Source organism: Hesperophylax consimilis, chromosome 30 (assembly GCF_061612785.1).
Source record: "Hesperophylax consimilis isolate HC1 chromosome 30, BYU_Hcon_1.0, whole genome shotgun sequence".
Lineage (NCBI taxonomy): Eukaryota > Metazoa > Arthropoda > Insecta > Trichoptera > Limnephilidae > Hesperophylax > Hesperophylax consimilis.
The window spans coordinates 20218661-20243635 of NC_142865.1; the positions used below are offsets into that span (position 1 = coordinate 20218661).

Genomic DNA, 24975 nt, shown 5'->3' on the forward strand with positions numbered 1-24975 from the left:
ATCTGCTTCGACGCCGGATGATTAGGCATTAGTACCGTAAGCCGACCTCGCGTGACGTGATATTGCTCAACTCGGTTGTTGCTTTTACTCGATCTCATTTCCTTCCCCTTTCCCGTTTCTTTCGCTCATTGGATTACCTTTCTCGAAGCCAATCTGCGTAATTCGTGAAAAAAAGTATCGTAGGATCAGGACAAAGCGGAATGGAGAAAACACTGTCTGATTTTAGTATTCTTTGATTGTGTTTAACCCATTTGACTACTTATGATATAGTTGGAAACATAATTGGAAGATTGTACTTGTTTTTATTTTATTGTTTTAATGCTTTCCATTCCGTTACTTAAACCTGATTATTATCATACATTTCTTACTGTTGGCGCATTCCGATAGATAATATAAGTTTTGTCAATGAAATCAATATCTTACATTTCGTAGCAAGATAGTCCAAGTTTTTTTTTCAAGTGTCTGGCTTTTACCCTTTAAATTATGAAGAGAGGGAAGGTGAATTAATGTATTGATTTTTTTTAAATTGTAAATTTCAAAATAATATGGAAGATTGGAGTAGAATTCAGACTTGAAAAAAAAGATGCGTTGTTGAATTTAGGGGAGATAATTTTTTAAAGAAGGCAAGATAGAAGAACGAATATTTTTTTGGAGAGAGACATCCAAATATGTGATCTAAAGTTTCCACTTCTATACCACAGAATGTAAAATCTAAGGAGTTAAGCGTAGAGATCAAAAAGGTGAGAAGGAACGGAATAATGTCCAATCTTCATTCGAATAAGTGAGGAAATTTTGTTTTTTTCGAGAAATAGGGCAAATCACTGCGCTGGTGGGATAGTTCTCTTTATTGATGCCTGTGCAATGTGCCAAAACTCCTACCAAATATTGCTGGATACATCTTTGAGGATGTGAAAATGTCAGATAGAGGAATGTGGTTTACGAGGGTAACATAGGGTTGGATGCTTCTTGTTTTGCCAAGGAACCCATGATGCCAACATGTCCTGGAATCCAAATCAGAGTTACGTTTTACCAGAGCTTTGAATGAAGGCTATCAGCACTCAAATAAGGCATACAAAGTGATAATTAGGATGAAGAAGAGTACTGGACTGAATCATAGAGAACATGTTCATTATTTTTTTTTGATTGTATATTTGACAAATTCAATTATTGCAATGCATTTGGCTAAAAATATTGAAAATTGGTTTGAAATTCAATGAAACTTTAATACATGATGGTGCCGGTTCGGTTTACTACTACCGAGTGCCTATTCACTCCGTCCCCAGGGAGAGAGCAGAAAGTTCTGTAGATACTTTATCGTTTAACTAATAAATAGCACTGTAATTGGAACTACGCGTGTAATTGATATTTAATCACGTGTACATTATAGATAGCAAACTTAATTAAATCTGTGAGCATTTCGCCGAAATATTTGTTATAAGATCTGCATATTTTCTTATCTCATACATATCTCAGAAATGACGAAGGTATGTGTGTACACAATTTAAGGACTTACAGAGCGGAAGCTGTGAGATATTACTATTCTCGGTAAGGATTTATCTCCGCGTCGTCGCCATGGCAACCAGCCACATCGGATATCATTCAAAATAAAGCGTAGTGAAACGTTTACTTATGTCTTTACCCATAAGAGCCTTCCACCGAATATAACCATAGAAACGTGTTATGGCGTGTTCGCCTGCCCAAAATAAGCTCTATTATTCCTCACTTGAATCGTTTCCTTATATTTCTCAACATCCTATTTCTCTAATGAACCAGCGGTAATATATTTTTATTTATTTTTTCATAACAGGTTGATAAGAGTCTTAACACCTCCCAACTGTCCAGCGCCTAATAGTTGTGAGACTTAAAGAAGTGAAGAAGGAAAATACTTGGGGAAGATTATGGTTTACCCGGCTGTTCAGATCTGGTCACCAAACACAGACAGAGCGATTTCAAGTACAGTTTCCAATTCAAATGGTTGTCTTAACTAGGGCCGTATTGCTAGTATCTTTCACTACGCAATGTGCCGCAAATTTTGTGCTAGCGCAGACCCGTAAAATATCTCGGTATAGTCGTAGAGACGCTATTTTGTACTATTACACAGGCCTGCAAATTGACACTTTTTGATAGTTTTTTTCACCGTAATGGGTGAATCGTATGTATTTTGGTGCGCTGAGTCAAAATATGCCCTCAGTTTTTCTCCAGCACGTAGGGATTTTCCGCAAAATGAAAATGAAAGTTATGCAAAACCCGCAGTACATATAGGTAAAAATGCATTTTGAAATGAAAAATAAATATATATTACTATTGGTTTATTTACATTTTTAAATACAATTTGATGAAAATAATATGTATATACAATAAGGAATTATAATTCTTTATAATATCTACATCTTTTTCCCTCAAAACTCCGTTTTAAGCTTTTTCGTTTGTGTGGGATGTCTGGAAGTTCTCTATGGAGCATCCAACAGTAGTCTCCCATCATATTCACATCCCATCGTCCTTGGTACCTCCGTTCCATTTCTTTGATGTCTTGGTGGAACCTCTTGCCCTGCTCTTCACTTACGGCACCAAGGTTTTCTGGGAAATAATTCAAATGGGAAGTTTCAAGCTCATGGAGCACCCCAAGGTTTTAAAACATTTCAACATTTTCTTTACAATTTCTTCATAATCCGGGTCCTTATTGTTCCCCAAAAACTTAGTCACAACTTCTTTAAATGATATCCACGCCTCTTTCTCGGCTTTTTTCATCACCTTTCAAACTGATTGTCTTTCATTAGTTTCCGAATGTCCGGACCAACAAAAACACCCTCCTTTAACTTTGCCTCAGACAGTCCCGGGAATTTCTTTTCAAGGTACTTGAACGTTTCGCCATCTTTTGGCAATGCCTTGACAAACTGCTTCATCAGTCCAAGCTTGATGTGAAGTGGGGGTAAAAGCACTTGTTTGGGATCAACCAAAGACTCAAAGTGAACATTTTTTTCTCCAACCTTCAAAGTTCTCGTTGGCCACGCTTTTTCCTTCTACTGGGTTTCCATGATTCATACGCTGACTAATACTGTTAAAAATACTGATTTTCAACATATTTCATAGTTTCTGATATTAAACTATAAAGCCGAATAGGTAAAACAACTTTTTTCGGCATATTCATATATATACGCCTTAAGGTAGGCAATCCCGCAGAAAAATGCATTTTGCGGAAAATGCTTACGTGCTGGAAAAAAACTGGGGGCATTTCTGAACTCAGCGCACTAAAATACATAAGAATCACCCATTATTTTAAAGAAAGCAATTTGGTCGCAGGCCTGTGTTATCTTGTCGAAACATGTTCAACTTTTATTGATGAGGTAGTTTCCGGCCGTTCGGCGTCAGAGCGTTGGAGGTCAAATTGGACTAATTGGAAGTTTTTTTTTTTTTTTTGTTTCTTTTTTCATAAAAATTTAAATGATTACAGTTTTTTTGTTTTCTACAGCCACCATAATAGGCACAGGCCCGTAGTATGGAACCAATATTTTCGCTTCGTGTATCATCAAATTCTAATACACCAATGTTGATAGTCTGTGTTCCCGTCAAATCAGTTCCAATTTCAAAAATGGCAAATCAAAATAATTTTCCATCAAAAAAATTATATTAATAGGTAGGTAACAAACACTTGAAATTTTGAAAATGATGTTTAAATTCAAAAAAAAGTTCTAGAGTTAATTGAACCGTAGATAAAGAAATGTATTATATTGAATAATTATTTTTGATTGAATTAATTGCTAATCGACAAAAATGAATCAAATAAAATTTTACTTTAGCGATTCGTAGTCAAGAGAGGTCACGGAGGTCTTGCACGGATTATTTCATTGGTCTGTCTAAGACCTCTCATATTATTTTTATGGAAATTGGCTGGATACGTTTTTTTTTTCAAATCTTCGTCATACTTCTAAATATTTTCCGTCTAGAGCAGTTACCAAATACGGTCTACCACGACTCGATTCTGAGAAGGAAAGTAGTGTAAATATAATAATTAATATAGTAAGGTCTGTGATTTTGATGGGTGACCGCTGGAACATATTATTATTATAAGCTTATTCCAAGAACATAGCAAAATTAAACTGCTTGACTTGAGAAGAGATTTGGTTAAAATAATAATTATGGTTTCGGCAAGAAATTCGTTACGAATGAAGGGTGATATAATAAATATATTCCTATCTGAAGTCGCAAATATTGTATGCGTATCAGTTCTTGGTTTATTGTGGACTGTAATCAATATCTGCCTCAACTATTGGGGTAGATGTGATTTTTACTTACCTCTAGTTTGTGGTATACATATTGTTGCCAATCGATATTATCGCATTGAGAGAAATAGCTGGTTTTCACTGCACAAGCTTTCGGAATAGACTCGAATTAAACGCACAGAAGGAACATATTCACAGCAGAAGGTCATGCATAATAAATTGTTTCAATGTCATTGATGTAGGTACTTCACACTATCAGACAAGGACAGGTAATTGGGTGGAGGAATTCAGGAACATATCTGTTCCTGCAACACATATCCTTGTGATTGTTTCTGTTCAAATAAACCATTTTGTAACTATCCAACCGGACTCAAATAATTTCCTTACTTTGAGGCGTAAAAATGTAGCTATAATTCTTTCAGGACCGCACTTTGGTTTCGACGTATATTCCATATGTTATGCTTGATAACACCTTAAATAATATTTGAAAAATTTTATTGCATTTTTTTTTCACAACTAATTTACATTTTTTTACAATTTTATTTTTATTATTTTTAAGCATCCAAGGGTTATTTGTTACTGGTAAGGAAAAAATCTATCACACAACGGTAGTCCGTTTGATAGATTCCCGAATTTAAAAAAAAAAACGGATTTCTATATATAAAACACAGGTGTCAGGTAGGTATGCTGTCCTTGTTGTACCTGTATTACAATGGAAGATGCTCCGAGGAACTAGCGTCATTGATCCCTTCGGCACCTGTGCGTAATCGGGAAACACACCAAACATTTGTAACATGAGAATGGGTCGCTTCTACGACTCGTTTGTGAGTTCAGGATTCTTTTAGTTTGGTGAAACGTTGCATCATTATAATATATTATAATAAAACAAATAAAAAACTTCATTATCACTGAAAGCATTCTACAGTTTGTTTAGTATAAAAAATAATTAATAAAGACATTTTTTTCTTAAAATGTTTACTGCTATGAACGTAATATTTGACTATTATTATTAACTTATCGATCCACAAGAAGTAAGTTCTCGCATATTTCGTAACATTTTCTACGTGTAGTGCATCCACAAATAGACCATTGACCACTTGTTATTATAAAGCCAATACGTCTTTCCCCTTCAACCACTTCCCCCGGCTTCCTCCCTCCTTGAGGGCTGTTGTAACTCCCTCCTCACGACCAGATATTCCACTCGAGTGGCCTTAAATCCTAACAGGACACTTGAAAGGAATTTTACTAAAAATAATAATTTATTCCAGAAAACGTGCAGGGGTATTGCAATGCAAAATTCTCGTTATTTTGGATTGATAAAATAAAAAAAATACGCAAAATTCTGATGCTTACATGAAATAAAAACAGAAAAGAAGTGTACATAAATAAATATTGTAAAAACTCTAACAGCCTTATTAAAAATTGGTAAAAAATGTATTCAATTGATAAACGACCCTGTCCGTGTAAACATTACTGATATTAAATAGTTGATGGAAAGATATGTACATCATACAGCTAAGGCACAAAAAGCAGTAATAACGAGTGATGGATATAAAACCTTATATGTATCCATCTACAACCTTATTTAAGGAAACAAAAATTTTTAAACGTAAGACAGATGTATAATATACATGCACTCATAATGTACTATACGAACAATCCCAAGTATCATAGTCTTGTAGAACACAGTTACACAACAAGACGAAGATCAGAACAATCGATTATAGTACCAAAAATGAATCCATCGTTTGGACAACGTTTCCGTGTATTTCTGGCTCCTAAGGTGTTTAATGGGTTCAAGCAGCAATGCAATAAGGTTAAAACAGACCCTCTTCAAAAGCAAATTACCGTATGGCTGATAGAAAGTGGCAGAACGAAATCGAAAAGCTTCCTGAATTAAATTATTGTCTGACTGAAGAAAGACCCCTAAGAAAAATCATTCCTACTGTATCCCTATTATCGTATAAATATTTACTATTTTGGTTTTTGTTTTAACATTTGTATTACAGTATATATACAACACTGTATTATTATTTGTATATGTTCTTATTTATGTTACCACCATAATACGGGCATTTGCCTAGTTTGAGTATTGTTAATCTGTTGTATAAACTCGAAATTATGATAATTTCCTATCAAATTTCGGAATGTATCCAAGCTATTTAAATGTTCTATTTTTTAAGACGATGTCGTAAAAAAATACCATTAAATTAAATATTATTTTGGTATTTAAAATACAACTAAATTAAAAATTTTACAGAATTCAAAAAGACAAATTACGCAGTCCTTTTATTTAAGTGATTTGCAAAAAAAAATTACTTTGTACCCGTTCATATAATTAAACATTATTATAATAATTCCCAGAGGATAACCATAAAATTCAGACATTTTGGTTTCATTTTAGCACATTATAAACGTTTTTTTAAATTTGTATTTAAACAATATACATTAGGCATGTAGGTAAGTTTTTAGATTCTCACGGCCAAAATCATTTTTGTTGTTTGTTTTTGGGGTGGTATGCCGTGTTGCGCTAACTCCTTCTTTAGCCGACGTTTCGGACAGCGTTGTAGTGTCCCTCATCAGGGCAGATCCGGTAGATCACATCCGGTAGGACACATCTTCGGATCTACCGGATCTGCCCTGATGATGGACACTGCAACGCTGTCCGAAACGTCGGCTAAAGAAGGAGTTAGCGCAACACGGCATAACACCCCAAAAACAAACAACAAAATTAGGCATGTACGTTGTTAAAAAACATTACTTTCATGGAACTTTTATTATTAAAGTTAATTCATAAATAATATTAGCGAAATAATCTCGTTTTTCCGGTAACGTGATATTCACATGATGACATTATTAATATTTATAAGAGAAATAATAAAAAAAAACAATTATTTCTAATAAAATAGTGAATTGGTCAATTGAATAGAAATTTTTAACGAAAAGTTGTTTTAAATTACACATTACAAATCACAAACCTGAGCTGTGATTTTCCCGAGAATAACACGCACAGTCTGCCAAATTGCTATATTGCCAGATTTTTCCAAGCCAGTTAAAGACATTTCTTATTAGTAATAATTTGAAATATAAATTGTACAGTATTTGTACTACTTTTAGGGAATCTAATAAAACTAGCTCCTTACACAAGATAAATCTGAATTTTAGGAAAAACGTTCGAAAATGTCTTCGTAGGTTTATAGTAACTTATTACAGATAATCTTGTATTAGAATATGTAAAATTCTGTTAGGTTTTCATGCAATGAATTTAAAAGATTACGAATATGTTCGCACATTTTGGTACAGCTGTCCCGGAAACCATTCATGAGATAACCGACACCTCTGGTTCGCTACGTTTGGTAAGTTAGCAGGACTACCCCGCTTCATGGCGTGAGGTTTGTCCAGGTCTTGGTGGTGAAAGCGTCTGCCCGCTAGTTGCGTGACGGGCCGGAGAATCTTAAACCTCTCCAGCCGGACTCTCGCCATCCATCGTCTTGTTCTGCATTGGCTCATAGATTCCTGCACACCTCAACTGTTTGGAGCCAGTGGGTTTATAATATGCCCAATATTTGAATGTATGGAACTGAAGGACAGGTGAAAAGAAGGTGCTGGGATAGAGGAAGATTGGAAAGTACCTGGTTATTCCGATCTGCTCGTTAATCTGCTAATTTTTATTTGTTTATTTCCTTTATTTTTCCCAATTCATACATTTGAAATTACAGTTTTATAATAATAAGAAAGGGAACCCACTAAGGCGCAGCTTGTGCGTGGGTAATACAAGTGTATACATTATATTTTTGTACCTGAAAATAACAGTAAGCATATAAAGAAAAACGGTAGGATTATAATTAAAGTTAGTCTAAAAGATTGTGCAAGAGGTGCATATTAAAAATAAATCAAAGTAAAAATAAAGATTGTAAGATAATATATATGAAGTAAAAGAACACAAAATAAAATAATAATAACTATACATAAACAAAATAGAAAAAATTAAATGAATAATGCTTCAACATTTGCATTGTACAGCCACAACTTTAGTTCTTTTTGGTATTGCGCTAGTTTAGTTGTTACTTGAATTTTTTTTGGTAATAGATTAAAAGTGCGAGGTCCAATAAAGCTACTGTGAGTTTGCATTAGTTTGGTATTGGTTTGTGGGGTATAAAATACATTCCTTGGAGTCTTCCCCAGACGTACCCGATTTCTTATTCCATTCACATATTCTCCTGATACTCATTCCCCCCCCCCCCAGTAATAGATTTACCAGGTTAAATTGTACCCTCGAAAAAACTAAAACATTAACGTTTTACATGTTTAATTTTTAGTATCAAGAAATACATAATTTACACAATTTGCACTTCCGTTGATAAAAAACATTTAAAGGTTCAAATAAAAATCCCATCCGTTCCGAAATCGTAATTCATTTCAATTTGGCGGGAAAACATTTAGCAGTGCGTTCGAAATTTAAAATAATAATTTAACCCGCGCAATTAGCTCCCCTCGCAGTTCAAATTCCAATTACGAATTTCGCGCCAATTTTTGCGCGCGTTTCGAATTTAAATCCGAGCTTGCGGCGGGAATCGTTTAAGAAACGAGCGCTTTTTGAATAGCTCAGAATAAATGTATTATTTGATTAAATACTTTTACAAGTAAGAACTTTGTTGGTGGAAATTGGTCAAATTTAATTGATAAATTTACGTAATAAATTGGAATAATCAACTCCCAGGGAAATTATTTACTGAATAGATACACACAGGAAATGCCTTCTATACCTATAGATGTGAATAGATACCAATATCGCCACTAACTTACTACATTTTGGTTCTAATCCATTTATCACCTGGTCTGCCTCCCTTACTCATCGTTTATCACCATTATATTTATTATATTATACCTTCGGACATCGTATATCATGATTATATATTATTATGTTATACGTTCGGACATCGTAAATCACCATTGTATGTTATACCTTCGGACATCGTATATCATCATTATATTTTGTTATGTTATACGTTCGGACATCGTATATCATCATTATATTTTATTTTGTTATACGTTCGTACATCGTATATCACCATTATATATTATTATGTTACACCTTCAGACATCGTATATTGTCATTATATTTTATTACATTACACCTTCGGAGATTGTATATCATCATTAGATTTGATTACATTATTCATTTGGACATAGTATATCACCATTATATTTTATTATATTATACCTTTGGACATCGTATATTCAGATATTTAGGACACCACAAATTTAATCTTACACGCCGAAAATCAATAACGAAATCAGACTTTATATTTAATTTCAAGTGATAATATTACTTTATGACGTTTTATCACGTCCTAAAACCAAACCCTAATAAAAATTAGTCAAAATAAGCAAAGCCAGCAGTGCCAAATGGCGTATTGATACCAACCCTGATGCTTGGAAGTGACGCTGAGTGTGCGAGAAGAGGAATGGGGGGGTCAACGCAATTCTCATACCCAAAACCGGTTGAAAATGGCCCATTTAGTATGGTTTTTTCCCAGAATTTGAACGATTCATCAAATTTCAAAGTCAAAATTCATGTTCTTGAATAGTACTTTCACAGAACTTGGATATTTACTTTGAAATTTGATGAATTGTTTACATTCTGTGAGTTAACCCATTCTTCAAATAATTTGAAATGCAATATCGATTATGGGATATATTTCAAAGAAAGATACAGAGAAAAATAACAAGTTTAGGACATGGCTAGAGGAATTTTTATCATAAAGGAAAATTAATTCTAAAACTCCAAAACTAACACTTTTAAAACCTTAACTTTGTGTTTCCAGACTGGAGGTGGTCCATTCCGTAAACGCTTCGGCCGCAGAGTTGAGGATAGATCCAGTACGAGCTGATGATGAAGGCATCTTCCGTTGCGAGCTGACGTACCTTCAGGTGGGCGAGGACTGTGACACGGTGCAACTACTGCACTTCAGAACACTGAGTGAGTACAAATAATATACCATTTAATGGAACTCTTCCACTCCGTGATTGACTCGTGCGAGTTGATCATGAGATACTTAGCGTGATGGCTTCTCGGGTTATTGCTTCCTACTGGTTAATTGACATATCCTTCCCTATTTCACTCCTTCGCCTTGTGGAGCTTATCTATGTCAAGCAAGAAGTATAAAAACTTAGTCACTCGAAACCTGGTCGTTGTCAGAAATGAATTGTGGTACTACCTTTTTTTTTTTTTTTTTTTTTTTTTTTTTTTTTTTTTTTTTTTTTTTTTTTTTGATGATGGACAGATGATGGACACTGCAACGCTGTCCGAAACGTCGGCTAAAGAAGGAAATAGCGCAACACGGCATAACACCCCAAAAACAAACAACAAAAATGCTTTTGGCCGTGAGAATCTAAAAACTTACCTGTGGTACTACCGTTAAGAAATCTTTCAGATGAAATGTCAAAGATTTTCGTTAATGATAAATAAGCTGGTAATAACCAGTGTTACATGTGATATTGCACGAAGTTGAAAGAAGTGTGGTGTGAACAATATATGGGTGGGAATTTATAAATACCTAAAAGTTGTTACTTATTTGTCAATCTTTGGAAAATAAACAGTTGAATATTATCAATTTTTAAAATTTTTACATTATACCAAAATACAACCAATTATTATCCAGGGCCATAATGAGAGAGTCTTCCACTCTGGAACAGCAGCATTTTAAAAAAAAATATAATATATTCTAAATTAACAAATTTCGAAATCGTTTAAATTACCGGATTGAGGCCGTCAATAGACCGTGAAATTAGGGGATTGCTGGTCGAGAGCCTTAGTTCTCGACCATGGAGGGCGTCAATAGACCGTGAAATTACGGGATTGCTGGTCGAGAGCCTTACTTCCCGACCACGGAGGCCGTCAATAGACCGTGAAATTACGGGATCTTTTTTTTTTTTATTTGTTTAAAACAATATAAAATTTTCTTCTCTCTTGGCTATGACCGATATTTAAAATTTTTTTCTAAGGCTTTGCATATGTGTTCGCAGGGATGGAAAATTCCTCCCCTACAACACATAAGCCTCCATGAAAATTGGACCCTTTTCCTTGATACCTACAGAAAGCTACTTAAAGCTCTCTTGTACTATATATCTTTATAGACATATGTACTTAACTAATTAATACGTTATTTACGATCTTGAACGCAAATATACCCGTATTTATATTGTAATTAAATTCCATCAAACGTTGTGTAATTTTTTTGATTTATGATATAGGATTTTAATTACATTCATTTTTGTGGTAACCCCCTTGGTTCTGATCGAGGTGTTGAGTTTCACAATTTAATTGGTCTTTCCATTGCAAACCTAGACTTAAATGAATTCCCTGAATGAGCTAACTTTCCTATTGTAATTATTCTGATTCCCTGCACCCTAATAAAATCGTAGTTAAACGCTGCTAAAAGATATTATACATGTTTATTTGGACAGGTAATTTGATATAACTCAAATGGTTAATTGTTAGTAAATTTGATTTTGGTAAACTCTTGTGTCTGTGTGGCGCCACTCCTTTATGATTCTGCTGCTATAAGGTACATGTAAAGATTGATTTAGTAGGTTAATGTAATTAGTTAATTGCATATTTGACGAACTCGGAATAGCCCATTTGCTGGCATAATTTGGCTCCAAATCCTCCTGCAAGTAAACGAGATGATCGTGAGTCAACAAGAAATTTGCACAATCCTTTGACACGGCTCTTTGATTGATACCTAAGTTATCGCGTCCCAAAAAGCCTTCCACGTCATCATGTACTGCCTTCAAGTTTCCCCTCGAGTCCCGATACCCCCAAATTCCGACCCCTCCTTGAACTACAATTTACTTAGGGCGAACCGGTTTCGTCCTATATACAATCATATACTCACGGTTGGTGTGGACTTACGGGTCGTGAATCCTCATTCCACGTTTAAAAGAAAATGCGATAGTGGTCTATAAGACCTAAAATGCAAGCTGTATGCAGGTCCGCATTCTCCAGTAAACAGTACATACGAATAAATATATGTATACATACAGTTTGGGAAAGGTTTATAACTCGCAATACGAGGCTATCTACCTCGCATTCCGAGCTCGGATCTCGCACGAAGAGTTCTGCGAAACTCTAGGATTGGTTACCGAATATATACGTAAGAATAAGGTTATACTAATAAATACTAGTAGAATAAGATATTATTTGATAGTTTGTTTTGGAGAGCTATCGAACTCCAGGCTTTTTGTTTGGTTTTGACGTTTTTATTTAAGAGAATCGTCATCTCTATTTGGTTTGGTTAATGGTCTTGTTGTAGGAGCGACCACTGCCTCCTGTTTGATGAACTGTATTTGTTTTAAATTTTACCTCCAGGTTTCAACATTAATTTTTGTTCATCCTATCCCGTGATTTTCCAATTGTTTCAAGTAGTTGATTGCCACATTAGAGAGTACTCGACTCTCAAGTGTCTCAGGCAACTGATGGGGTTCTGTATGAGCACCCAATCAATAATATTCAAATGTTTCGTATAATTATTCGATATAATCCTACTAACCCGTGATTTTTCAATTGTCGATTGTGAATGATAGGTATTTGAGAGCACGCATCTTCCAGCTGTTTCGGGTAATTAATAAAAATCTATGCGATTTCAATGATATTTAAATGTTTCATGTAATTTTTTGATATAAATCTGGCTAACCCGTGATTTTTCAATTGTCGTTTGTGATTGATAGGCATTTGTGAATGACCCAAATCGCTGCACATTGCACAATAACATCCTGATGATTATCCTTATAACTCTGATAAATTATCTAGTTACGGCCAAGGTTGTTTCCAAACTATGCAGTTGACCCAGTTCCCCATACGTCTTTATTTGTAAACAAATAATATAACCATCTCCTGACACACTAACCTAAATGTGAGATTTGTTTATTTTAAAATTCCTTAGAAGTCATTTGTGCCTCTTTACTTTTATTGTGCATTGTTAATTTAAATATTTTTAAATCCTTTATTGAAGTTAAACTATTTATTTCATTTCCCGAATTTAGTAAATTTACTAGAAATTAGGTGAAAATAATACAAATATATATATGTACACATATCTCGATTGTCAAAATACGTTAAATAAGATTACATATATTAATAAATAAATATAAGATATATGATTCTACATAGTCTTGAATATTAATAAATACATATTTTCTTTTTCAATAATATAGATATGTTCTCGGGTAGGTATTAAGAATCGCTACCATTTCGATGCTTCGATTAATAAATAAAATACATATATATATAATTACATTACTCATATATATTTCTTTATATACAATATATTATTTTATATTTATATATACATACATACACAAATACTCAATATACATATTTTAATGTGTAATTCTTTGCTTTGTTGTTTTAATTTAATATTCAATTGATATACTTCCACTTCACAGCCCTTCTGTGTCTCCTGGGACCTGAAAATTATTTATAAAAGGAAAACTTACCCCAAGCAAGGTATTTCCGGTTGGGTGTACACAACAACCTTGATGAAGAAAACTACCTAATTAATTGTATTTTTCAACTAATTTCAAAATAAATTTTTTTCGACTATTTATTCCTATATAATATTTTATTCTCGCTTGAATCATATAAATTAGCTGATATTTAATTTTTCTTCCGAACGAAATCCTAATCCAGAAAACCCGTTGATTTAATAACACCTTTCTAGTTTAGGCTTTTGAATGATAGTTGTTTCAAATTTTTTTTCGAAATGATAGACTGATGATTAAAATTCCGGTTAAAACGACAAACACTTTTAACACTGTCGCTATACGCACGATGGATTTTAATTGAACAATTTATTAATTCTAAATTTCTTTTTATATAAATTGATAAGAAAATTTATTCCGAATTGCGCAAACTTTTAAATAACTCGACTCTTAATAAATTAAATTTTTTCTAACTATTAATTTTAGAACAAAGATTTAAACGTTTATTATTATCGAATCCTTTTTTTTTTTGTTTTTGTGTTTCTTTTAACCTAAGATGAAGTATTTATTACTATTATTATTATTTTTTAACCAAATTGACGTTAAATTATAATCTATTTTTAAATATCAATACGCGATCACGTTCACTTTAGATTAACGATAACAAACTCTTAAATTTAATTTGAATGTTTTCACTTTGAATGAAATAATTATTTTTAAATTTTTAATTAATTCACAATTCACTTTTTAGCACTTCTCACTTTCAACACTTTTAAGCACTTCACACTTTACTTTTAAAGCACTGAGTTTAAACTGTATTTATTTCCACTGTTTGATTTAATTTAACTGACTTATTAAATTTCACTGACTCTAGCACTTGTACTTTTCACAAAATTTTCCTAAGTCCAGGGCTTATTTAAAATTTAACACTTAAAGATTTTTCACTGTTAATCCTACCAAAGACGCAGTACCGCCACGTAACAACCTTTCGAATCCCCGGTGCGACTGTCCCCAAAACTGGTGTGTACCGTCACTTTATACCCTTCTCAGATTCCAAAAGACGTATCTGAATTTCCTTTGGTAATCAATTCTATCTTTTACCAACTCGCAAATCCGAACATCCCTCCCATCAATATCGATTGTGGTTCCATAAGATGTTCTGCTTTCCGGCTCAAGGCGGTGGTCAGTTTCCATCTCACAAATCTAAATCGATAGGGTCCGAATCGGGTAAGTCTGTGTTAATCGCCCAAGCTCCCTTTGTCCTCTGTTCATACAAAAATGTAGTTAGAATCTCATGATTTTGCGTTCCTTTTTTTTCTCAATTCGCGATAGGTCCGTCCTCAATAACATATATACAGATCTCAATTTTATGCATCTCGTGCGAAAATTGTTTAAATCCATGTCGAAATCTTTACTACGCATTTTTGAATTTCGATTTGTTTAAATTCTACTTAATTTTATTGTTACTTATATGAGCTTTTCCATTTCCACCCGTACTTTCTATCTCCATGACGCAGATTTGAGTTTTTCCTTTATCTTTGAATTTTATTTTTATCCGCGACGTTTTCTTGCACAAATTCTTCTTGATTCTTATGTCATTTCTCATAACTCTTATAATTACTCATTTTCCAAGTCGTATTTATTAATTTCACGGATAAATTCGAATTGTATCGCTTTTCTCCACTTGGATTATTCTTTATCTCCGTTCTTTACCCTTCCTTTTATCTCTTCTCCACTTTTCCCGATGTGTGTGGTCTCCAGGAAAATTTCATACTTCATCTATTATTAATTAATATATAATTTTCCACACTTCTATGGGAGATATACCTAATTAGACTCTGGGATATCTGTCATTTTTATTGTTTTATTCAATCTCCGCCCAATTTTCTATCTTTCTCATACCAGGATTCACATAAAACATATGCATTGACATCTGTTTACGTTTAAAATTTTGGTACTAGACTCGTAAATTTAGTTTAATTTCAAACCTATTAATTTTAATCTCTTTTGCCTAATCTAAATATTCCATAAGGTCCACGTTAAAGTTAATCGCTTTTCTAATCGTTTATTACCTTAACGTAAATAAAAATCATGTTCAAATTCCGATTGTTTATCCTTCAAAATATACATGAGACCGCCAACCTTTTATCTTGTTTCGATCCCTCCGTAATATTGGGTAACTCTAATATATATCTAACCTAATAATCATGTAAAATGTCTACTTTTCCTGAATCTAATCTATCGCTATATGTTTAGTTTTACTGTCTTCTTCTGATACTCGATTTTCACGTCCCTAGGACCTTCGTAGCAGTCCAAAATCTCTGTATTATCCTTCCATTCGATCGCCGCACTTTTCTAAAATGTGTATTTTTTTTGCGAGATTTTCATTCAAGATTGATTTACCAATATGTCCGTTTCATCTTAAATTGATAACGATTAATTTCCATTGTTTCCAACACTCACTCCTCTCTTTAGTACGATTTTTATCGAACATGACACCCTCCTTCTATCATAAATAATTGCACTACAGTTGAAATTCCACCAGTAACTTTCTTTCGCTTTTCCCGTCCCTTTTTTATACTATCACGTTTATAATTTTTTTCATTGCATTTTTGTGTGTGCGCTTTACAACTTGTAAAACTTCCAAGCACCCGATTTCAATGGTTCGATACCCCATAAATGTCTCAGTTATTGTAAACATTCCCAGGAGTTTGTCACCTTGAAAGTCGATGTTGACCCTAAAGTGCGTTCACCTCTAATTTCTGTGAGAATCGAAATGTCGTTAATTATCTTTTTTATTGCCCGATCCACAGTTCATTCCTTTGTCTGTATTTGGTGTACGCCTCTCTCTTCACTGATTGGTTACTCAAAATTTTTATAGCTCTTTGTTCAGATCTATTGGTTGACAACCTTCAATGTTTATTTTTAGGCCTAGGAAAGGGGAAGTACCAGTCGTCCTAGGCGATTTTACGACCTCTCTGCTTTCGTCCCGGAACCTTGATTTAATTTCAACTATTACAGGAGTCTACTGCAAGCAAGCTGGATCAATTCTTTCTCCGCCAGATGTCGTTAGTATGTCCGTTTTTCATAAATAATTTGCATATTTTCTTGCAGCTATGGTTTATCTGTTTTTTCTTTCACTGTGATTTAAAGCCTTTCATCACAAGCCTTACTTCTCGACCATGGAGGCCGTCAATAGACCGTGAAATTAGGGGATTGCTGGTCGAGAGCCTTACTTCTCGACCATGGAGGCCGTTAATAGACCGTGAAATTAGGGGATTGCTGGTCGAGAGCCTTACTCCTCGACCATGGAGGCCGTCAATAGACCGCGAAAAATCAGCTCAACGACGTTGTGTTGAGAGACACGTTTCTATTATGTAAAAATAATATTCTAAATTCGTCCAGTGTTTTTATTGTAATTATTTACAGATTATTTTTTGTTATAATGCCTCAAAGAAAAGACGTTTTATTCCAAACCTACTTTGCCTTAAGAAACAAAGTGATTTATCTGAGTATAAAGAAATTTATTCAAAGTAAATATACATTTTCAAACTTTTTTGCTTGTTACTTTTGATCTCAGATTAAACTGAACAAATTCTTATAAGTCTTTTTACAATAACACACTTCACACGCAACTTCAATACATTGTTCTTCTAATCCTTACAAGTTTACCAAGAAGAGATTTGCTTCCATAATAGTCCTCGTACCTTCGGCGGGACTTAGCAAGAAGCAACATATACGAGTATTGTATTAATTTTGTATTATCTGTACGTAGCCACGGAAGATCTGGGAAGACTACCAGTGCGTCAGCTAAGGGGGAAAGGTGGAAACTAGGGTGTTCATTCTGTTCAACTTCTCTGGGTCTGAAACATGGTTACCATTTTTTTCTGTTAATTTTTATGTTATTTCTACAAAACAGCTAATCTATAAATGTGTAATAAATTATTTTTAACTCCTCAGGCTAATTTTTTCGGTTTTTGGAACAGACAGGTATTACTCGTAGAGTTAATTTGTTCGCTTTTCGGAATAGCTCATATGATCTCATAGGAATCGTTCTGCCTCCCTTACAAATTATAATAAATCATATCATAATCATCATTTAATAAATCTACACATACACGAACAATTAGGCAAATATCCACATTTTACATACATCCGAGTACATCTCATTCCAAGTATAGTTTTCATTCTCCAATACAACGTTTACGTCTTGGTAACAAATACTTGAACAATATAAATGTATTTGACAATATTTTGAACTTGGCAAACATTAAACGGAGTATGTGCGAACTATTTCTACCTACTTCAACTATTGTTATCAACTAATTGTATACCTTCTTATTATCATTATCGTTGATTTTGAGAATTTTGGCAAATTTTTTATTTTCTTTCTCACTTATTTGCACTCTATCATACCTATATTTTTTTAACTTTTATATTTTATGTAACCTTTATTTTGTTAACTCTTATTTTATTAATGTAAACTGAATGATTTGAACACTGATTTTATATGTAATCTGTATAATTAAAAAAAATAAAGATCTACATTATTATTTGTAAAAGCCCTATGGGCGTTTAAATGAAAGTAAAATAAAATTTACGAAACTTGATAATCAGGAATTACCAATAATTTGAATAGATTCTTAATAAATTAGCAATACTAATTTTTCTCCTTGTACCACTATTTAAAACTATTTTGTTGTCCTTCATAATATTACCAAACTGTTGACATTATTACCTTAGTATCGGACACGCACACAAAGTGAAATTTAGATTTATTTTAAGCGGAGTTTTGAAATTGACTCTTCTCACTCACGATTAATTTTTAAAATATATATTTTTTTAATGTCACATCTTACTAAAACGCCCTTGTCTACACAGCATGAAGACAGAGGAAATATATGGATACCGAGTTGTAGGCGGATTAAGGTAGGGGCTGTAGGTAGGGATTTATTATTGCGATTCTTGAAGAGGCCCAGATTAAATGAAGAAGAAAATATACGCCGGTGCCTCGTTCCACATGCGCGCATGGCATATTTTGCCGTGCCATCACTCAAGACACTTTGCAAAAGTTGGCATAATATGCCGAAAATCAATCGAGTGGATAATAATAAATATAAATTTAATAAACAGTCAAAACGATTTGGATTTAACGGTAAAAGTTTAGTACGCCATTTCTCGTTACTGTTACACGCCCTTGCAGAGACACTTCAGGTGTGAGAGGGGAGGTGTGAGAAGAGAAAGGTGAGAGTGATCACTGCCTGAGAGAATAGCGTGAGAGAAGACAGGTGCGTGGGATTTGAACCCAGAGCTGCGAAGCGTGAAGCGTACACGGTCTCAGAGAAGATATGTCGCCTATTAGCGTATTAGGACATTAAAATAACATCATCTTGTGAAGAGAGGGATACAATGACTACGTATTTATGTGTGCTTATTCTTATTATATTTTTGTTGGAATAATTAATTGATTAAAACCTCAAATTGTAATATTTAATCACTGAAGACAATCAAAAAGACAAAGACTCTCAAATGAAAAACGTAAAACAGAAGAATCAGAAAAAGATTCAGTCGCATTTAGGAATTGAAACCATCTTCTTCGGTCATATTTAACTGTATCATACTTCGACAAAGACCTTCGATATATGGATATATTTATCCAAGACATTATCCAGATTGTATTTAGTTCAGGTAGACTCTTGCAGTCATACATTAAAATACTCGCAGCAGCCAATAATAATTTACGTTGAAAAAGAAGATAATGTTGGTAGTTCTTAGTCGAAGTGTGATACAATTAAATATGACCGAAGAGAATAGAGTCGGATTAGCTCAGTGGTAGAGCAAAGCCCGGGCAAGGCTCTAGGTTCTGGGTTCAATTCCTAGATGCGTCCGAAGCTTTTTCTATTTCCATTTTTCGTTTGAGATTCGTTAATATTGTCTTCATTGATTAAATGTCATAATAAAGACAAATACTTCATTATTTAATTATGGAAAATGTTATCGTGATTTATTTATAGTGGGCTCATAAAAGTCACTCTATATCTGATATGATATGATAACACCCAGCCTTTTATTTGCATATCATAATTATAATAAATTCAAAATAGCTGACGACCGCCATTGCTTTTGTAGTTGTTTTTGTTATTGTTTTTGAGCTACACATGTTCCGAAAAATTTGTCTAAGCTTGTGCTTAAATGTACAAAAATTAAGTGACAATACAATAATCTTTTAATACGGTTTTGTGTTTTGATATATTTCTTAATTCGTACAATTTTTACAGTTAAAAAGAAAAAAAATATTCGTAAAAAAAAGTTTTTTTTTTTTTAAACAGAATATAAATTTCAAAAAACTTCACGATTAAGGCTCGTGAACGGCTATCAAAGTGTAACAGTAAATAAAATGCGCAGCTGTTAAAGTGTTAAGATAGCAAACAGTTGTACCTGACTCGGTAACACAACAACAATTTTTCTTACTCTTAAACTAAGTTCAGACTTTTGTCTCTAGTTTTTCCACCCTAATGAAGGCGCTCCGGACCATTCTAATGCAAACCCTTATTTGGTGAGAGGAATCCCTGTCGGTAGCAAGTAAGATGTAATAAAATTGATTATTAGATGAGAAATTTTGCCAAAAAAATGGCTTAGCTTTGACGGAGGTTGGAACATCCATTTTCTATCTAACAACTTTAGTCGACCTAAATCACCGTCTGTGTTTAATGTATCGCATATAATGAGATGGGCAATACGTCACAACCGATATCAAATGTTTATATATTTTACAATGAGATAAATATAGCAATGCCTTTGTTCTGTGTGTTGCAAAAACAACGCCAAACAGTTTGGAAAGCCAACGGATTTACTTTCCGAGTAGGGTGTGTTTATACATTATTAATTTTCTACAAAAACATGTCTTCGCATGAAATTAAACATACTTAAAACATTCCAATGCAATTTAATGAACTGCTTTCGTTGTGCTTTTTTGTAAGTTATATTGGTTACCTAAGTCGTGTATGCCTGGTATAACGAAATGTATCGGTATTGTCATCATTGTTGCAGTTAAAGGTATTTTTAGTTTGGGTGACTCTATCGGAAACATGAAATGAAATCGATTGTAGTAAAAAGGGTATTTATGATTGTAAAAAGCAATGTAATTCGGCAAGGTTCAGGTGATTTCGACAATATGCGGCATGGTTTGACAATATTCGGCATGGTGGATTGCGTGAGTATCATTCTGTCTTCGTAACCGGCAAACGCTAGACACCTCAGGAACAAAATAGGCACGGTTTCAAGCACAGAATAAAGAACACAAGACATGCTTTGGGGTTGTGTTTCGTGATCCAAATATTCACCTAATCTAGACTGAAATGTCCAACACAAAACTGTGTTTACAAAATTTAAATGGGACAGAGATTTTTTGTGATTAATGTGAATATCGCCCAAGAGTACCAACTGCTCCCAACCGTCTGGACACAATGACATTCCCAATTTGGGTATGTTGTGAATCTGAAGGTGGTGGGGAGGGGAAGAAGATAAGGAATAGTATCTGGTTCTTCAGATCTAGTTACCAAACACTGCTAAAGCTATTTAAAGTAACGTTTCAATTCTTAATGATGGTCTTACAACAGGGCAATACTGAAAGTATCTTCAAAAATTTTGAATCCATATTCGGATTGCTAGTCGGGAGCCTTACCCCTCGACTACTCAGGCCATCAAATATCTACGATGTCAGGTGAGTTTAAGTGAGAAAGATCGTTCGGCTATTGGGTTAAATGTAACATTTGTTTCTATATAAGTTTGTACGGAATGCAATTCTGGTTTTCTTCTTTATTTTATGTTGTAATGGAATTCCACTTAGGTTTGTCAGTAGGTATCATAAATTGAAACACGATTAAATTTGTTTGGCGTATTCTAGACTTGTAATATTGAAAAATGGTTTTACCCAAGAAGAAAAGAAAACTACAACTGCCTGCCATATAAATTCTAACGGAAACCAACGTGCTATTTGCTTTTGGTTCTATACCATTTTGCACGCAGTCTATCACTCTTACCTTGCCTGCAATTGTATAACGCCATCCATCCGCCGCCAACTACACAAACAAGTTAAACTGAACCCTTATGACACTTCGCTTTATTTCTTCTACAAAAGGTACAGGAACATTTGCTCTCAGATAATACGTAAAGCCAAAGAATTATACTATCGAAACAAACTAATAACAGCAAACTATGACCCTAAAAGCGTATGGTCAATTCTGAGGGAAAGTACTCATTCACAGAACAACAAAGATGATACCATAAAAAAATTACTTATTGATGGTGAAGAAGTCCACTTCCACGACAATCCTACTCATATCCTCAATTATATTAACGAACACTACATAAACATTGGAGCTAACCTAGCTGAAAATATCAAAAACACGTCACCTCTCAGAGATATTCAGGAACCTCAAAACGATCCAACTAATATCAACAGTGTAAATATTAACAGAAACTTCACATTTCGAATTATTACACTTGAAGATACCAGCAAAATAATTCAAACATTAAAGAATAACACAACTACGGGACCTGATGGTGTAGACTCTAAAACCATCATAACATTAAGCCAACAACTACTTAAACCACTCACATACTTAATTAATCGTAGTCTTAAAGAAGGAATTTTCCCTAGATTACTAAAAAAAAGGTCTTGTTATTCCAATTTTTAAATCAGGACAAAAAAATAACGTAAACAACTACAGACCTATTACGCTACTAAATACCATTTCGAAAATTCTTGAAAAAACTATAAAAAAACAACTTCAACACTATCTGGAAACAAAACAAATACTATCGATGAACCAACATGGCTTTAGGAAAAACAGGAGTACAGAACATGCAATAGCTGATGTAACGGACTTTATAACACATAATCTTGATGCTAAGAAAAAAGTTATTTCTATTTACTTAGATCTATCTAAGGCCTTCGACACAATTTCACACGAAAAACTTTTTAAGAAATTACAAAACATTGGCATTGATGGTGTAGAATTCGACTTAATTAAAAGCTTTATGTCTGACAGAACGCAACAAGTTAAAATTGACAATAAGACAAGTGAACCACTTTTAATTACATACGGAGTCCCACAGGGGAGTGTACTTGGCCCTTTATTATTCCTCATCTACATAAATGAACTGTGTGACATTAAAATTGAAGGTAAAATCGTGACCTTCGCTGACGATACAGTTCTTCTGTGTCAAGCAGCCACATGGAAAGATGTATTTATAATAGCCGAAAAAAGTTTATCAATTGTCAAAAAATGGTTAAACAGTAATACTCTTACCATTAATACAATTAAAACAAAATACATCACACACAGTATAACACAAAGAGGCCAACCTCCAACTAACATAGACTTATTACTACATGACTGTGAACAAACTTCATTTAATTGCCAATGCGAACGTTTAGAAAGGGTAAAACAAATAAAATACCTAGGGGTTATTATTGATACACACTTACGCTGGACTGACCACATTACTTTCATCACTAACAAACTAAAACGAGTAACGTACCTAATGAAGACCATTAAAAACATTTTCCCTCTAACAATACTCAGATCCATATATTTTGCACTGTGCCAATCCATTGCCTCATATGGAATACTAGCTTGGGGAAGTGCTACAAGAATGACAATTGACCCAATCCAAAAAATTCAAAAGGCGATAATTAAAATAATCCTTAAAGTACCATTCGCCACAGAATCAAGCGAAATTTACAAAACATTAGAAGTCTTGTCAATAAGACAACTTTATGCCAAATCTGCATTACTACACCTCCTCCAACACAAACTCCATATTCCAATTCAACCAAAAACTTCGTTAAAAACCAGATCCTTAACAAATAAAACACTAAACATACCGATAACACACACCACACACGGACAAAGACACTTTCAATACTACGCTACTAAACTGTTTAATTGTATGCCCATTACTCTGAAGCAACTACTAACTGCAAATACATCCGCAAACATTCACAAAAAACATATCACAGCCTGGATCAAAAACCAAGATATTTTATTTTTTCAAAACATAATAACTCCAAACCAAACATAACTAAACCATAAAAAGTATATAATAAATAAACACGTTTTTCGAGATTTTACCAACTATACTCACACTTACAATACAAATATATGCACTTACATAATATGTTAATATATATTAACATATTTTTTTTGTACACATTTATTATGAATATTCTTTTTACAAAAACCTTAAAAATTAAAACTAAAACTTATAAATAATAAAAACTTTCTCCTTCAACACATAAATACTTGTCACACCTATACATAACCACGTAAACACCTCAGCACAGGTTCTCCTAGTGAGGTGTTCACGAAACATACAATATTACTCACATACAGTATCACATTCTCAAACCTACCTTACACACAACATAGTTTAGTTATAAGTTTGAAATATACCAAATACAAATATAAATAATTATGTGAAACTGTAAATTATATATAGAAATAAAAATAAATAAATAAATAAATTTTGTATTTCCTAATTATAGTGAATAAATTATACTAAATAAATCAAAGTTTTGTATAAGTACACAGAAAATAAGTATGGTTGCTTTATTAAAATCCTGTTTAAAACGTGATGGCAAGCCATTTCCTAATAAAATATTAATACATTCATAGTATTAGAATTAGATAATATCAGAATTTTTATTAACACGCGTTCCTTATTAACTGACTATCAATTCATTCGTTACAGGCCTGCAGTCTCGTTTTTAAAACAAATAATAAAAAAAATTAAATTTTAAATACGAATTATTTGACCGGATTTTTAATAAATTTGCAATATTTTTGGTCAGAATGTTCACTCTGTGAAGGGATTATTAGGACAACAAAACACGTCCACAAGACACTTTTTATGTTATTCTTTTCTAGATGAGGGGACTGCCCAGGCATAAGTTTTATTAACTCAGATGTAGACAGTGACCTTCCTCTTGTTTTGAAAGTCAAGTGTGCAAAATTTCATAAATAAACGCCTTGATATAAAATTGTAGATTTCTTCTTTACATAAAGAGAGTTGTGGATTCCCCGCAATGCGCCTTTCTCGGGCGCCTCTGACTTTTTCCACCATTCAATACTGCATACCACAGTGTTAGTATGAAAAAATTGCTTTACATCGACTTTAATTCAACTGCGTATCTTACTGCAGTGCAAAGATATTGCATTTAGTATTCCTCGGGCATCCCCAATTCTTCTACCATCTAAACATC

General features: G+C 33.5%; 1 protein-coding gene across 1 annotated transcript in view; it reads left to right on the forward strand.

The window, feature by feature from the left end:
- Positions 1-24975, forward strand: part of LOC149409741 (hemicentin-1-like) — a 491855-nt gene that overhangs the window by 217073 nt on the left and 249807 nt on the right. Inside the window, exon 4 of the mRNA XM_089649480.1 lies at positions 10049-10203. Coding sequence (XP_089505606.1) covers positions 10049-10203 — 155 coding nt within the window. The remainder of the gene's footprint in view (positions 1-10048; positions 10204-24975) is intronic.